This window comes from Pagrus pagrus (genome assembly GCF_965226575.1).
Source record: "Pagrus pagrus genome assembly, chromosome: 16".
Lineage (NCBI taxonomy): Eukaryota > Metazoa > Chordata > Actinopteri > Spariformes > Sparidae > Pagrus > Pagrus pagrus.
In genome coordinates this window covers 803,610-821,320 of record NC_140200.1, presented here as the reverse complement: position 1 = coordinate 821,320, position 17,711 = coordinate 803,610, and the positions used below count along the sequence as shown (strand labels likewise).

General features: G+C 42.8%; 2 protein-coding genes across 2 annotated transcripts in view; one reads left to right on the top strand and one right to left on the bottom strand.

Annotated features, from left to right (window-relative positions):
• Positions 1–8,779, bottom strand: part of asap2b (ArfGAP with SH3 domain, ankyrin repeat and PH domain 2b) — a 28,892-nt gene extending 20,113 nt beyond the window's left edge. The window contains exon 1 of the mRNA XM_084376761.1: positions 8,349–8,779. Within this exon, the coding sequence (XP_084232887.1) occupies positions 8,349–8,474 (126 nt within the window). The 5' untranslated portion in view covers positions 8,475–8,779. The remainder of the gene's footprint in view (positions 1–8,348) is intronic.
• LOC311271337 (uncharacterized protein) overlaps positions 1–17,711 on the top strand; it is a gene marked incomplete at its 3' end in the record, with an annotated part of 304,448 nt that overhangs the window by 230,165 nt on the left and 56,572 nt on the right. The gene's annotated exons all lie outside the window — the stretch shown is intronic.

Sequence of the window (17,711 nt, the reverse complement as noted above, 5' to 3'; positions counted from 1 at the left end):
TCCCCAGACTCCCTTAACAAATGTGTCAGTTTAGTGAGTTGTTGAGTTGGAGACACTTTATAAACTGTGTGAAACTCTGTCTCTGACTGATTCTCACTTATTTGTTGCTTCTTGTAAATTCAGCAAATGTTCTGCATGAACTTCTTTCTGTCTTTGAGTAGAAACATGGAGTCTGAAATAATACCAGCCTGCAGACATCTAAGTTCACTTTACTTTCTTTTAAAGTTGTATTTCAAAATGTTAATGCAGTAGCAGCTACAACTACACTGTGAGAATAGAAACCTGTAACAAAACGGAGAAATACTGTTCCTGCAACATTTACAATAAAGCTTTATTCAGAATGTGCTGTTTACATGAGCTGTGTGTGATGTAGTGGATGGTGATGTAATATCTTTCAACAATAAGCATCAGTAATGTGAATACAATGACTCAGTGGGTAAAGAGAAGTATTAGAACAATGACGGTGACACCAGCACAGAGACCACACTGATGTCAAATCACCAGATAAGAAAGTCCAACATCTGAACTTCTTCTTCACTGCAGCAAGGTGGAAGTCAAATGACTGGAGCTCAGGACCTTTAGCAGGTGCTCAGTTACTCTTTAAAGGTGCAATCTGTAAAAACTGGCCACTTGTTTGATTCATACTCACAGCAAAGCAAGTTAAGTACTGCCAACTGTAGCTGGTGTTAGCTAGTTAGCTCAGTTAGCCATGCAGCTAATGGTCTTGAGTGGGAGCTTGGAGCACTGGGGACGTGTTTGTGTTTACAACGTTAGCACCGGAGCTTTGGACCGGGACGGGCCTGGGCTAGCTGGTTAGCATGCTCTGCAACAGCTCCACCTGAGCACCTCAGAGGAACCTTTGAAACCTCATCAGTCACCATGAGAAACCTCTCAAAGACACATTTAGACTTCAAGCATCTGAGTCTTTCTCTTCAGCCGTGTCAACAATAGATACAGACTCATTTATATATAACTGCACACTGTTGCTCCTTTCTTACAGATCTGTGATGACGCATTCTTTTTTTACTTTCTTTATCAGCTGCATCTTTTCTCTGAGGACGACATTCATGTTTTAAACAGTTCATGTTAGAAATGGTCAGTGAGTGAAGTGGCTCAGTGACGGTCTGCTAACTTTGATGTTCATCAACTAAGAGATATCGGAGTCGTCTGGATAATTAACAGCTTTATATAATGTTCATATAAATAGACATTTTAGATTTTAAAAGTCTCGACCTCCAAAAAAACAACTGTCCAAGAACTGCTGCGGCCGCCTCGACACGTTTTCATCATCCGACCGTGACGTAAAGCTCCAACTGAAGCTAAACATGGAGCCTCGGACCGATTCTGTCTGGTGACGATTCCAATAAAGTTTATTCAAACAAGACAAATGCATCATTCACAGTGACAACAAGAGAGAAAGACGGCGTTATGTAAAACATCAAAGACACAAATAGCCATGAATTCATGACATTCATGTCTTGCATGAGTTGAAAATATTCAACTTTCAGTTCAAATGTGTGCTCAGCTGCTCAGAGCCTCCAGCTCTGGAGGAGAGTCGGTGCTGATCCAGACCTCCTGGAGGAATAAACACCTGGAGTCACATCAGGTTCTGCTCTGATCCGGAGCCGTTCACTGACGGGAGGAGAGATTACTTTGTAACTTCTGGGTTTAAAAAGTGGATTTATCTTCACTCCTGTTTATCAACCTGACTGCAGTACGCTGTAAAAAATATTACTGAAATTTTACGGAAAGTTACTGGCTAATAATTGTTGTAAATTCACATTATTATACTGTAATTATTTGAGAGTAATATATATAAAAATCACAGTAATATATTGTTCATATCCATTTTACTGGGAAAATACAGTAAGTAAACATTATAATTGTTTTTGTAAATATACAAATTAAAAATACAGTAAATCTATAGTAATATTACAGCAATGTACTGTGTTCAGCTGTTGTTAGCATGTTAGCCTATTAGCATGTGTACCTTGTTATAAAACTACAATATGTATACCATAATGACAGTATTTCCTTGTAATGTACCATTTTTTATTTTTTCCAGTCACTTCAGAATGACGATCAAATTCAGACTCACAGCAGCTCACAGTAATCACCCATCAGAAGCTTAGTTACATTAGTTTACTGTCAGATTTACTGTGGAAACCTGCTGTCTGTTAACTGCAGTGATCCGGAGGCGACCTCCACTGTCGTTGTTGTGTTCTGTACTGTTGACAGCTGACTGGAGCTGGAGGGGAAATGTACAGAGAACCAGAACCAGAGTCTCTGCTGAGTGCTGACTTCACTCAGAGGCCGACTGAGGTGTTTTAAAGTTTTCTTCTCGTTATGTTTCGTCTCGTTCTCAGACTTCCTTCCTCTCTCTGACTCTCTCCTGAGTTACAGTGACAGAAATGAAACTCTCCGTTACCTCGAGGAAACTGGACGATTTCTGTTTGAACATTTGTTGTTTTTAGACGCTTTAATGCAGAAATCTGACAGATTATAGTTTTAACAGTATATATATATATTTAATGGAAATGTAATATTGACTAATTCATTAACATGTTGACAGTGAACGTATCAGTGAAATGTTCGCTGACGTGTTTTATTTGTTTTACGCCAAAACAGGTCGTCTACCGAACGCTGCCGACTCACAGTGACGACATTACTCACTCCTTACGGTTACGTTGAGTCCACAGACCTGACAGAGACCGACATTAACCAAAATCAGGATGTTTACCGAAACCTTCACCAAAGTTCTTGTTACTTAAACTGCAGACTGATGTGAATGTGACGGTCCTGCTCTGTTTGTCACCTCATGTACGCAGAGATCATAACCCAGGCACCACCACGTTACTGTGAAAGCAGCTCAGGAACAGTGGAGTCGTTGTGATGACAGACGGGTTTGTGTCTCGCAGTTTGCCGTCAGTGACTCAGCGTGTGAAACATGCAGCTCAGTTACTGTTTGACTGAAGGTCACAGAGAACAAAAGACACGGCAGCGACAAACCAGCTGTTACTGGACTCAACCAATCAGAACTACAGAGCAGGATCTGAACATGTCCGCCTCAAACCTGCAGCTGTTCGCCTCCTCGTACCTGAACACAACATCACACCCAACTGTTCACGGATCAGATCGACAGTTGATTCAGTATTTAAATCATTTATTAATCAATTATTTATCTTCTGTTTGTTAAAGATTACTTTATTCCACTGAACTCCTTGACACATTTTATTTTATTTTTATTGTATTTTATTTGCTGTTTTGTGTCCACATGTTAATGTGTGGGGTCAGACAAGCTGTTCATTGCCCCTGGTGGGATTAATAAAGTTGTCTGTATCAGCATGACTACAGAAAAAGGTCAAAGGTCAGTGGCAGCAACACTGTGGTGTTCAGAGAGCAACAGGTCCAAAAAGACTAAATGATCAGCTGATGAAGAAAGAGGAGGAAGTTGCTTTAAAATGAAGGGACGACTTCATGAGCATGAACATGGAGTCTCGGGCCAAATCTGTCCGCCGACGTTCCAATAAAGTTTATTCAAACAAGACAAATGCATCATTAACAGTGACAGTAATCACTGTCGGCTGTAGCTCAGGAGGTAGAGGAGGTAGGTCGTCTAGTGATCGGATGGTCACTGGTTCGAATCCCGGCTCCCCCAAGTTACATCGAAGTGTCCTTGAGCAAGATACTGAACCCCAAATTGCTCCTGATGTGCATCAGTGTATGAATGCGTGAGTGAATGGGTGAATGTGGCATGTGTTGTAAAGCGCTTTGAGCTGTCCGAGAGGAAATGCAGACCATTTACCAATTACTGTGAAGATGCTGTCAGCACCATGACGACACTGTAAGAAGACGGGACAACTTCTGACCATCACAATTAATTATGAGTCTCCTCCTCTGGGACGTTTTATGGACCAATCAATAAAATCATAATATAAATACTAAATGTCAAAGTGCTCCACAGAAACTAAACATCAGACATGTGATCACATCCGGTTTGTCGCCAAAAACACAGCTGAAAAATGTCCCGACGTCTTTGCTACAAACAGCCTGAGAACTTTCTGACGTCTCCTCAAAACATCCAGTTTTGTTGTCGCATACATGACTGGAAATATTCCTGACTGCTCGTCACAAAGTTTTGCTGCAACTATCACGATCACTTTTTACGAGTCTCCTCCTCTGGGACGTTTTATGGACTAAACATTAATCGATATTAGAAATAAACTGTGCTCCACTGTGACGTCTGTGATTCGTTACTGTGCTGAGTTTTCTCAGAATCTGAACATTGTGATGTGTTAACAGTCATTAAGAAGCTCATTACAGCGTTTAGTCTTCTCATGTTTGACTTCAGACAGACGTGTTGGGACGAGACGAGTGGAGCTTAATCCCTGAACAGAGAGAAGAAGAGAAGAAGAAGAGAACAAGAGGAGGAGGAGGTGGAGGAGGGTTTAGTGTGCAGATGAAGGATCCATTAGAGACACTGCAGGAGGCCTCAGGGGGGAGACGGGTGAGACGGGACTTGTTGGGACTCGATCAGACGGGTGAGGCTCTTTCACCGCCTCGGGTCTGCAGGGCGGGACGTCCCAGCATGCAACAGGAGGAGGAAGAAACAACATGCTGTCCAGAGCTCCAATCAGTGTAGCTCTGATTATTCAATATTCTGATCCAGAAACTGATATTTTACTTTGTGTAATAATGATTTATAATCAGAAACGTAATATATGCAAGACTCACCACAATGTGATAATAAATACTATATCAATACACTTTTTGGACCTAATACAGGGTTTTCTCTTCGGTGCAGCACCCAAACCATCAGGGCCCAAAACTAACTCAACAACATAATGGTCTCATGGTTCTGGTTGGTCCCCAGTGGACTTCAACAGGTTTTATTATGGAGAATATCCAGTATTATTGCCACAACCAAAGGCTTAAATCTGTCCAGACATCTCGTCAAAAAATAAGATTTTGTTGCTGCATCACGGCTGGAAAGTTTCCTGACGTCTTGTTAAAAATATCCTGCTTTGTTACTGTGAACGCAGCCTGGACACATCTGAAGACGTCTGTAGTTTGCAGAAACATTATGACAAACAGCTTATTCTGAAGATATTTGAAGAAGAAGAAGAAGAAGAAGAAGAAGAAGAGGTGGGAGGAGTCACAGCAGCAGCTTTAGTAACTGAGTATTACACCTACTATCACTATATCAGACAGTAACAGTAGTGTCAGTAGTACTACACAGTGACAGTAGTGTCAGTAGTACTACACAGTGACAGTAGTGTCAGTATACTACACAGTAACAGTAGTGTCAGTAGTACTACACAGTGACAGTAGTGTCAGTAGTACTTGACTCTGCAGCTCCTAAGCAGGCGACCTTTGACCTCCTGCTGGTTCCTGGTATCAGTCAGTTCCTGAGCGTCACCATCATCAGTGTGTTGTGAAACAGCAGCTGAACTCTTTCAACATGTTTCTGTTGCAGCATGAGGAAGTTCAGCTCTCTGTTCCTCTTTCCTCTAACAGCCTCACTGCTGCTTCACCAGCTCCAAGTGTGAAGACGCTGAACACACTTCACCTCCAGCTCGACACAGTCCAAGACCTGAACACACTGAGACCTGAACACACTGAGAACTGAACACACTGAGACCTGAACACACTGAGACCAGAACACACTGAGACCAGAACACACTGAGACCTGAACACACTGAGACCTGAACACACTGAGACCAGAACACACTGAGACCTGAACACACTAAGACCTGAACACACTGAGACCAGAACACACTGAGACCAGAACACACTGAGACCTGAACAGTCCAAGACATGAACACACTGAGACCTGAACACACTGAGACCTGAACAGTCCGAGACCTGAACAGTCTGAGACCTGGACAGTCTGAGACCTGAACACACTGAGACCTGAACACACCGAGACCTGAACACACCGAGACCAGAACCCACTGAGACCTGAACACACTGAGACCTGAACACACTGAGACCAGAACCCACTGAGACCTGAACCCACTGAGACCTGAACACACTGACACCTGAACACACTGAGACCTGAACAGTCTGAGACCAGAACCCACTGAGACCTGAACACACTGAGACCTGAACACACTGAGACCAGAACACACTGAGACCTGAACAGTCTGAGACCTGAACAGTCTGAGACCTGAACACACTGAGACCTGAACAGTCTGAGACCAGAACAGTCTGAGACCTGAACACACTGAGACCTGAACAGTCTGAGACCTGAACACACTGAGACCAGAACACACTGAGACCTGAACACACTGAGACCAGAACACACTGAGACCTGAACACACCGAGACCTGAACACACCGAGACCAGAACACACTGAGACCTGAACACACCGAGACCTGAACACACTGAGACCTGAACAGTCTGAGATCTGAACAGTCTGAGACCTGAACAGTCTGAGACCTGAACACACTGAGACCTGAACACACTGAGACCTGAACAGTCTGACACCAGAACAGTCTGAGACCTTAACACACTGAGACCTGAACACACAGAGACCTGAACACACTGAGACCTGAACACAATGAGACCAGAACAGTCTGACACCTGAACACACTGAGACCTGAACACTCTGAGACCTGAACAGTCTGAGACCTGAACAGTCTGAGACCTGAACACACTGAGACCTGAACAGTCTGAGACCTGAACACACTGAGACCTGAACACACCGAGACCTGAACACACCGAGACCTGAACACAATGAGACCAGAACAGTCTGAGACCTGAACACACTGAGACCTGAACACACTGAGACCTGAACAGTCTGAGACCTGAACACACTGACACCAGAACACACTGAGACCTGAACAGTCCAAGACCAGAACAGTCTGAGACCAGAACACACTGAGACCTGAACACACTGAGACCTGAACACACTGAGACCTGAACAGTCCAAGACCAGAACAGTCTGAGACCAGAACACACTGAGACCAGAACACACTGAGATCTGAACACACTGAGACCAGAACACACTGAGACCTGAACACACTGAGACCAGAACACACTGAGACCAGAACACACTGAGACCTGAACAGTCTGAGACCAGAACAGTCTGAGACCTGAACACAGAGACCTGAACAGTCTGAGACCTGAACACACTGAGACCAGAACACACTGAGACCTGAACAGTCTGAGACCAGAACAGTCTGAGACCAGAACAGTCTGACACCTGAACACACTGAGACCTGAACAGTCTGAGACCTGAACACACTGAGACCAGAACACACTGAGACCTGAACACACTGAGACCTGAACAGTCTGAGACCAGAACAGTCTGAGACCAGAACACACTGAGACCTGAACAGTCTGAGACCAGAACAGTCTGAGACCTGAACACACTGAGACCTGAACACACTGAGACCTGAACAGTCTGAGACCAGAACAGTCTGAGACCTGAACACACTGAGACCTGAACAGTCTGAGACCAGAACAGTCTAAGACCTGAACACACTGAGACCTGAACACACTGAGACCTGAACAGTCTGAGACCAGAACAGTCTGAGACCTGAACACACTGAGACCTGAACAGTCTGAGACCTGAACACACTGAGACCAGAACACACTGAGACCTGAACAGTCTGAGACCAGAACAGTCTGAGACCAGAACACACTGAGACCTGAACAGTCTGAGACCAGAACACACTGAGACCTGAACACACTGAGACCTGAACACACTGAGACCAGAACACACTGAGACCTGAACACACTGAGACCAGAACACACTGAGACCTGAACACACTGAGACCTGAACACACTGAGACCAGAACACACTGAGACCAGAACACACTGAGACAGACTCACATCACTTCACTGTGGAGTTTCACTACAACATCAGCTTCATCTTGTGGTGTTCACTTTTTATTAAGTTGTTGAGTTTCTGTGTGATATTAATAATTTCAACACAAACAACTATAGTGTGTGTGTGTGTGTGTGTGTGTGTGTGTGTGTGTGTGTGTGTTGTGTGCTGTGTGTGTGTGTGTATGTGTGTGTGTTCTGTGTGTGTGTGTGTTCTGTGTGTGTTCTGTGTGTGTGTGTGTGTGTGTGTGTGTGTTCTGTGTGTGTGTGTGTGTGTGTGTGTGTGTGTGTGTGTGTTCTGTGTGTGTGTGTGTGTGTGTGTGTGTGTGTGTGTGTGTGTTCTGTGTGTGTGTGTGTGTGTGTGTGTGTGTGTGTTCTGTGTGTGTGTGTGTGTGTGTGTGTGTGTGTGTGTGTTCTGTGTGTGTGTGTGTGTGTGTGTGTGTTCTGTGTGTGTGTGTGTGTGTGTGTGTGTGTGTGTTCTGTGTGTGTGTGTGTGTGTGTGTGTGTGTGTGTACCTCCTCCAGAGCTGCCACCGTGTTCCTGCAGTGGGGCATCCGGGTGGTGAAGCTGGAGGTGGTCGGTGCTTTGTAGTCCTCATTTGTCTCCGCGACGAACTCCGTCACGCTGATGAGCTCCGGCATGTTGAGCTCCGAACGCAGCGGCCGTCCTCACGCACAGAAGCCCGAGTAACACGCAGCGAGCGGCCGCAGGTACAGCGGCCACACCTGGACTGACGTCAGGCGTCACAAAGAGCCTCCAGAGATCTTCTCCTGTGCGCGGCTCGGGCTGCTGCTCATCGCTCAAGTGTCGGATCAGATCTGCGTTGAACTCCCGCACAAGTTCTCGGCTTTTAATCCCATTATTCGTCCCGCACTGCTGAGGCCTGGAGCGCGTGCACAGTCCCGTCACATTCCTCCGTCCTCGCGCTGCTGACTCCACCTGAGCAGGGCGGGGACACAGAGAGGCGGAGCGGACAGAGCTCTCACTCTGCTGCGGTTTCCAGGGACCACAAACACAAGTACAGGAAGTGTCTGTCTTTCAAAATTAAACACCGGCCAACCGTTTTCCTCAGCGGTGCTGGAGAGTAACTAAGTACATTTACATGATTACTGCACTCAAGTACAATTTCAAGGCACTTGTACTCAGTCGTAGAAGAAGTATAAAAGTAAAAGTACTCAGTATACAGTGTGGCCCTCTGAGGGTAATGTAACTAATTTACTCAAGTAAAAGTATATTAAATATAAAAGTTTTACCTGCAAAAGTAAAAACGTAAAAGTACTCATAGTATGGCCCTGAGTATAATGTAACTAAGTACATTTACTTAAGTATTGTACCTAAGTACAATTTGAGCCACTTGTACGCAGTGGTGGAAGAAGTATTTATTAAAAGTATAACAGGAATCAGGATACCTTCCTGGTGGAAGACATATTCAGTAAAATTCAGTAAAAAACTGTGAAAATACTCCACTACATGTAAAAGTCCTGCATTTAAAACATTACTTGAGTGAAAGTATACAAGAATTATTGATGTACTCAAGTACTGCACTTATACAGTTTTGAGCTGGAAGTGTTCAGTAATTAAAAAAAAAAAATCAGCAAAAAAAAATCAGTTTTATCTGCAGTAGTACTCAATATAGGCTCTGAGTGTAATGTAACTAAGTACATTTAATCAAGTAGTGCATTCAAGTACAATTTGAGCCACTTGTACTCAGAGGTGGAAGAAGTATTCAGTAAAATTAAATAAAAATTATTATCTGCAAAAGTAAAAAAGTTAAATTACTCAGTGTACAGTATGGCCCTCTGAGTGTTTTTAATATTGGACCTTTAAAATTCCACGTAATTAAATGTAACTAAGTACATTTACTCAAGTACTGCATTTTTTACTGCAAAAAAGTTCTCAATATAGGCTCTAAGTAGCGCAACTGAGTGGATTTACTCAGGTAATGCACTAAAGTACTCAGTATACAGTATGGCCCTCTAAGTGTTGTGTAACTAAGTACATTTACTCAAGTAAAAGAATATAAGTTTTACTTTCAAAAGTAAAAGTACTCAATATACAGTACAGCCTTATTATATTATTGGGTCATTATTATCGACAGTGATTAAATCTAAGTAAGTACATTTACTCAATTACTGCACTTCTACAAGTTTGAGCTCCTGGAAGTGTTCAGAATTTATTTATTTATTTATTTATTTCACTTTAGTTTTTATTGATTTTTCACATTTTGTATGCGCATCCACCGACACGCGTACACACCATATCAGACAATACAGAAACCAAACAAAGCCACACTAGAAAACAAAAAACAAAGACAAAATACAGTCCTGTTGGGAGTTGCATTCCTTCTTGTTCAGTTCTCTCAGTTTCGTCCTCCTATCTAATGTTTCTTTCAATAGTCTTTGTTGCTGTTCAAGGTCCTGAAAAATGTCCAATTCAGCCATTTGTCCTCCATCTGTGTTTCTTGCAATCTTAAATGATGTGTCAATTTTTCCATTACATAGATTTCCTCTATTATCTCCATCCATTGTTCCCGAGTCGGAGGATCCACTCTACTCCATTTCCTTGTGTTAGCTTTTTTTACCAGCTATTAACAGTATTTTTACCAGGTGCCTATCCCCTGCATGTACATTTTCCTCTGTGAGATTACAGACGTAGCGTACCTTACAGCACATAGGGATCTCATATCTCAACACCTCTTGCAGAGTTTTATGTACCGTCTTCCAAAACAGTTGCACCTTATCGCATTTCCAAAATACTTGTGCATGGTCTGGGCTTAATGCTCCACATTCTCTCCAGCATGATCGACTCACATTCAAATGTTTACTCTTGAATGGGCGTGATAAAGGTCTGATCAAATTTTTCCAAGAGAACTCCCTCCATATCCGCGAATTGGTGGATGTTTGATGTATTTTCCACATATTTAGCCAATCATTGTCTGAATTTTTTATGTTGAACTCTGACTCCCACTTTTCTTTTATATAATTAGTTGTATTCTTGTTTATTGTCAATTTTTGGTACAGTGCTGATATAATGTTGGTGTCCTTGTAAATACTAATTATTGTTTGTATCACACCATTCACTTCCATGGAGGGATCCATCTTGATTTCTTTCCTGTAGTAATCTCTTAGTTGTAGAATTCGTGTTCACCCAGATCATATTTGTCTCTCATGTTCTTTCTCTAGAGTGCACCACCCTTAATTTCCCACTGTTTGAATCCCTTGTCATACCTGACAGGCTTGAAATTACTGCAACCCACTTTAACAAATGAATGTCCTTATTTATCCCATAATTTTTAATAATTCTATACCATAATTCCAGAGTGAACAGTGTAACTGTGTCAATTTTATTTTTAATTTTATTGTATGTTTCTTTGTCTCTGATCACATTCTGAATTGTGTATCCTCTGAACTCTTTCTCAATTTCATTCCACTTTGCTGTGTAGTCTGGTTTACACCAGCAGAGTAAATATCTCAGCTGGGCTGCAAAGTAGTATTCTTTATTCATTATAAAAATAAATGAAGAAGCCTGATCAGATATTCCCACTGTGGATCCATTTTTCTGAATCAGTCATTTTAATCCAAGCTGTGGACAAAGTCCCATAATTGTGTTGTTTGTCATTGTCCATACCTGTGTTGTCTCAAGTCCTCGGTATTGCCTCTTTTTTTTTTCCTTTTCCCCAGCAAAGCCTGTTTAAGATCTCCATTGAAAATCTTGTAGTTTTTGTCTAACTCGGTGCGCTGTATCCCGGCTCTGTCTTTGCTCTGTCACTCGCTGCCACTCCGGCACTCCTCGCGCCCTCCTGCCCGCCGCAGGTTCGGTGTCCTCGCCGGGCATATCCACGGTGTAGCCTCTTTCCTCCATGTCTTGTGTGGCTTCTCTGGCTCTCCCATACGTCTTCACACCATTGTTCCAGTGAATCCGGATTTTTGTGAGCGGTGTCTGGAAACGGATTCCTTTTTCCTTTAACACTTTCTTGATGCCCACATATGTCTACCGTTTCTGGACGATTTCAGTGGGGTAATCATGGTCGAAGAAAACTTGTTTTCCGCCCACCTGTATCTTCCTCTGCCACGCCTTCTTCAAAACCGTTTCTTTCATCTCAGACTGTACGAAGTTGGCCACAATTGACCTGGGAGCGGCACCCGGTTCCGGTTTTGGGGCGAAGGCTCTGTGTGCTCTTTGAATCTGAAGATTTGTCCCTTCAGGTAGCTGGACTTCGGTGTTTAGCAGTTGATCCAGGTATTTGGCAGCGGAGCTCCCTTCCGTGTCCTCCGGTATGCCGAAAACTCGGATATTGTTTCTCCTTGATCTCCCTTCGAGATCCGTCACTTTCTCTCTCAACCGGTCTGTCTGTTCCCACATCTCCGACAGAACATCCTTCGCCTCTGCCTTCCACTCTTCCAGCTCCGCTATGTGCGTCTGGGCTTCGGCGATGTCAGTCTTTTGTGCCTGTAGTTCGCTGCTGGTCTTGTTTAGCTTAAGGTCAATTTCCTGTCGGAGGCGACTGATTTCTTCCTTCACCTCTTGTTTCAGTTCAACTTCAAGTGTAGTTAGCTCTTGTCGTAACTCTTGTTTAAGCTCTCTTATGTCCTTACTGATTGTGGCGAGTCCAGCCCGGAGCGTCTCTGCCTGGTCTTGACCATCAGTTTTCTCCACTGCACCTTCCTCGTGTTCGCTAGCTCTAGCAGCGCTAGCAACGCGCTCGGAGATTTCTTCCATTACGAGTTGTTTTTCAGCTTTGTTTGGCTTTTCAAAGTTTCTTCAGCTTCTTTGTGTGCTTTCTCCACTCATGCCTTGCTTTCGTCTGTCGAGTTACATTTATTTGTGGATCTTTTAAACCACCTTGGGAGAGCTCGTTAACTAGGCGTCTACACTCTCAGCCATGTTCCCGGAAGTCTCCAGAATTTATTTTTAAATAAATCTGTGAAAGAAATCTGTATTGTCGGCGCTCAATAGCGGTGAGTTGGATCAGATAGCAGGGGAGGCTGCCGGACAGACATGGTAAACCCAAAAGAGTGGTGAGGTTGAACTGGGAACATCTGGTGGAGGCCCTGGTCCTTTCACCCTATGATGCTGAAGGCTCTGGATATTGTTGGGATGTCTCGGTTAATATGTTGCTTCAGTGTCTTGTGGAGGTCTAGAACAGTACCCTTGGAGAGGCACCCTGGGGTGGTGGTCATCTTCAAAAAGGGGGATTGGTGGGTGCGCTCAAATTATTGGGGTATCACACTGCTCAGCCTCCCTGAGAAAGTTTATTCCAGGGTGCTGGAAAGGATGATTCAACTTCAGCTTTTTACCCTCCTGGTCTTAGACTGGTTGGGCAAACTCCCATGACCCCCTCTGATCACGGGAGTCTGGCCCACCTGAAAACTCTCATCTAATCTCCAGACCACACCATCCAACCTGGCTGCCCATGTTTCTATGTTAAATAAACACCCTTCAACTGTTTTTCTGCCTCTAGGCTCAGCATTTTGGGTCCAGACAAAAACCCCAACCCTTATACCATCTTCTCAAACATAGGCAATCTTTGACACCTGACTATAATCTTTAATATTCATGGGAGATCATAGAGTGTGTTAAAATAAATACCTGATAAACATTGTTTTTAAAAATGCTTTTAGTGATGTTAATGAATGACAAATGTACAGATCAGTTTCTCAGCTGTAGACAGAACACATGAAAACCTCAAGATGAACACAGTTAATTTGAAGAGCAACACATCTGACTTGTTCAAATTGGGTAAAACTATTTAAAGCTGTCATCTGATAGTGGTGCTGTGACTGGCTTCACTGAGATCACAACAGCTGAGTAAAACCAATAATGAAGTATGACAACGACTCATTACAACAAAATGAATCCCTGAGTGATAAAGTAGATATACAAACAATATCAATTAAAGTTATTTGTGTCTCACAGAGGACACATTTCAGGAATCATCTTGAGTCAATACTGTGTTTCTGTTCACTGAAGGTGACTACGCTGAACACAGAGACACTGAGGAGTCAAACCAGAACCCAAACCCAGGATAAAGAGGTTCAGTGAATGTGGTGTTGAAGGTGTGGAGGTGGATCAGTGTGTCAGAGGAGACTCTGTATAAGGACAGTGTGCCAGCAGGACAGTCCACATACACTGCTACTCTGTCAGAGACAGAGGAGGAGAGAGGGAGGACTGTTTTTTCTGTTATTGTGACAGATGGAGATACCAGGATCAGAGCAGTGCAGACTCCAGGACTGATCATTCAATCCAAACACACAGTCATCACTGGCTCCTCTCCTTCTGATTCCTCTGTAAGACACTGCTGTATGACGCCTTCCTCTCCACTCGACCTCCCAGTAACAGCGACCAGTCATACCAGTTCTAAACAGCAGCTGCCAGCTGTCGAATCTGTCTTGATGATAACAATATGGCTGTTCCTCTATCACATGTCACCTTCTTGTTGTTGTCAGACAGTTCTTTGTTCACTGTGTTTGTGTCCACTGTGAGTTCACAGGAATCTGAAGGAGAGAAAAAGACACAACACAGCAGCAGATTATCAGCTAATACAACTGTCGGGTTGTTTGTTTGTTTTTCATTTTTATTTGTTTATTTATTTGTATTTATCATTTCTTTTAATGTATTGTTGCTTAATTATTGGGTCATTCCATGCCATTCCATAGCCAGAAACAAAAAAGCTAGACACAGACACAAACACATACCTGTATATAGTACATTCTAGTCAGACTGTGTGTTTTCATTGTTTGCGTTAAATAAGAGGCTTTTGATCCTACGTGCTGTCCACTTAATATTGTACATGAGTGAATATTGCCAACCTCTACTCCGTACTCAGAAATCCTTCAGCCTTTACTAGCTGGTATGGTATTTCAGTAGTATTTTTAAAGTTAATTATTAATCAGTTACAAACTGACAGTTTAGTACCTTTATGAGACTGAATTTTTGAATTGGCTATCTTTCCTTCAAGGGTGGTGCTCCCAAGTGAAGTACTGTAAATTAGGTCTTATTATTTATTATAATTGACAATTATCCCTGATTATCATTAATTATTTCCGATTCAACCCAAATTCCCTTCCCTCCCCATATTGCTCAAAACCACAATATACATGGTGCCCCGTATGAGGTAATGCACTCAGTCATTCATAATTGTGCAATATTCATGTCAGCATGATATGGCCAGCGCTAAAATGTGAGATTCTCTTAGACAAAGTCTTAATATTTAACCCGACTAGTCAGCTATAGGCATAGTCATTGATTTATACTTACAAACAGTTGCATTGTGGTGAGAATTGATTTATCAGTCAAGTTGATGACCAAAATCTTTTAGGTTATAAACTACCACTTTGAGCCATTTGCTATTACTGCCAGCAATCAAGTTGAAAGTGCATTGCAGAAACTGTAAGAATATCAGTTCAGCATTTGAATACCACATTATACCACATATCACACAGTACATTGCTGCAATCTGATCAAGCTGTTGGAATTTTTTTAATGAAATCACAGCGTGCCGCCGGCCCTGTGAAACATAGAAGTTTTATACCTGGCTGTTACTGCCTTGCATTTGAGCCTGAGGAAGAAGAATGGTTGGCGATAGAGCCACAGTGATGAGAACAATTCAATGTATTTTAGATCAAGGTGTATCCATCCCATGCAATACTTGTGAGAAATTAAATAGTTTTCCATTCAGTAAGAAATATACTGTAAACACCATATCAGGATGTGAGAACAAAAGGGGAGAAACCCCTTTTGCTGTAAGTGTCATAGAGTCAGACGAGAGACAATTGCCTCTCGTCTGAGGTGTTACAGGAAGATAGATGGTAGACGACATTTACATTCTAATGAAGTAGCAAAGGGTCACTGTCCTGGGAAAGAGACGATCCACCAAACATCAAGGGGTCATTGTTCTGGGAAGAAATGTTGTAACCCCCCACTCTGTTTTGTATTTAAGTCAGAAACATTTGGAAGACGGGAGAGAACACTTCAGGTCTTCTCTCCATGCTGCATGTATTAAAGAGATCTGATTCATCACGCTGAGTCTACAATTCTTCTGAGATTTAGCAACTCTCAACCTCACAAAGGAGAATTTCCCTTACAATTTGGCGACGAGGATGGGATGGACGCTCTGCTGATTGACGCCTGAGCCTGGACTGAAGGTTTAACTGTCGGCAGGAGTTTCAAGGAGACTCAGGGAAAGTTCCGCTCCGACAAACGGAGGACTGGATCCCACCTGAAGTCAGGCACGGGTGGCAGACAGCGGACGCTCCATCTAATAAGTGAGTACGGCGTTTTGAATCATTTGCTCAAATTGAAATCCTAGGTTGCTCACATAGGTAGTGAGTTCACATGTGTAAGGGATCCTGGGGGTCGCCTTCTGCCATATAAGTCCCTGGGGGTATTGGCTATTTGTGTGTTTGTTGCCTTGTAAGTCCCTGGGGGTATTGGCTAATTGTGTATTTTGTTCCATGTAAGACCCTGGGGGTATTGGACTAGAAAAAGAGAAAGAAAAAAAAAAAGAGAACTAAGGAAACTAAAGTAACAACACAGCAAGAGGCTGTTGTAATCTACTAAGTAAAGCTTGCAAAAGAACTGATTATTATATATATATATTGTGATTTCAAGAGGCTAAAGGGTTTCTAGCTAATCCTTATAGGCAACTAAGAAATTGAATAGGAGTGTTTGGTGCAAACCTGATAACAGGCAATATAATAATATAATAATATAATAATAATATGATCCTATATGAAATACTGTAATATATGGTATGATACAGTATAGTATTATATGATAGGCCCCACTACAATAAAATGGGCGTATGAGTGAAGATATATATCCATGAAATAAGAATGTAAAGAATAAACTTTGTGGTGACATTCAGTGACTAGTATACAGTACAGCTTGTATGCTACACGGGTGCGTTGCTCGGAACGAATGTGTCATACAAACCACCTGGCTGAATAAGTTGCCCAAAGTTAGTGTCTACTTGATGAGATCCAACCATACACTTGTATGGGAAGATCAGTATGATTGTGAAGTTTGTGTGAAAGATAAGCCCATTGGAAGTTTAAGCACATCTGTCCCAGTGAGTCAATTGAAAACAGGAGGAACAAAACTGGCAAATTAAAAGCTCTAGCTGAATGTCTTACAGGCTCTGCTGAAATAAGGGCAGACAAATGGGGAAATAATGTGGTTGAGGATGTTCAACTTTGGCACTATGTCACCCATGGGGTGTTTTCAGTGAAAGGCAAATTACAGAATGTTAAGATGGTGTAGAGTATGTTAGAAGAAAAGGTAAAAGGAATGTAGGAAAAGATAGACTGATGATTTTTTGCAAAATCAGGAGCAGGATTGATATAATGGGAAAAGAAAGTTTGAGTAAGAGGAAGAAGGAGAAACAAGAATGTAGGGTCAGAATTAGGAATGGGCCTCCTCAAAATACTGTCTCCACACCTACAGCACTTCCTTCAACGACACCTTCTCCACATGAGGTCAAGAACCCCAGGAAGACTCTGCAAGGGAGGGGGGAGAGGCACCAATACACCCTGACCTGTCAGCCCTCTCCCCATCTCCTAAAGAGACACAAAATAACCCTTCTTCTCCAAAAAAGACTTTTTCTCCAATAGCAGCTTCTGTTGACTACTGGTTGCGGAGTCAAGATCATAGAGGGGATGATGTTCCCTATGTCAGCCGAACAAATTCAAGGAGGTTGCAGGAACTACCTGGCACCCAAAAGACTGGAGATGGGTGGGCCACAGAGTCCTGGACAAAGATCAGTCTCAACAGAAACAGCAAGAGGAGAAGCAGACTGGGTTCACATCCAACGCGTCAAGGAGAGTGCAACAGAACTGACAAAAAGGCCGATGCTGCAGATTGGAAGGCTATGAGCATAC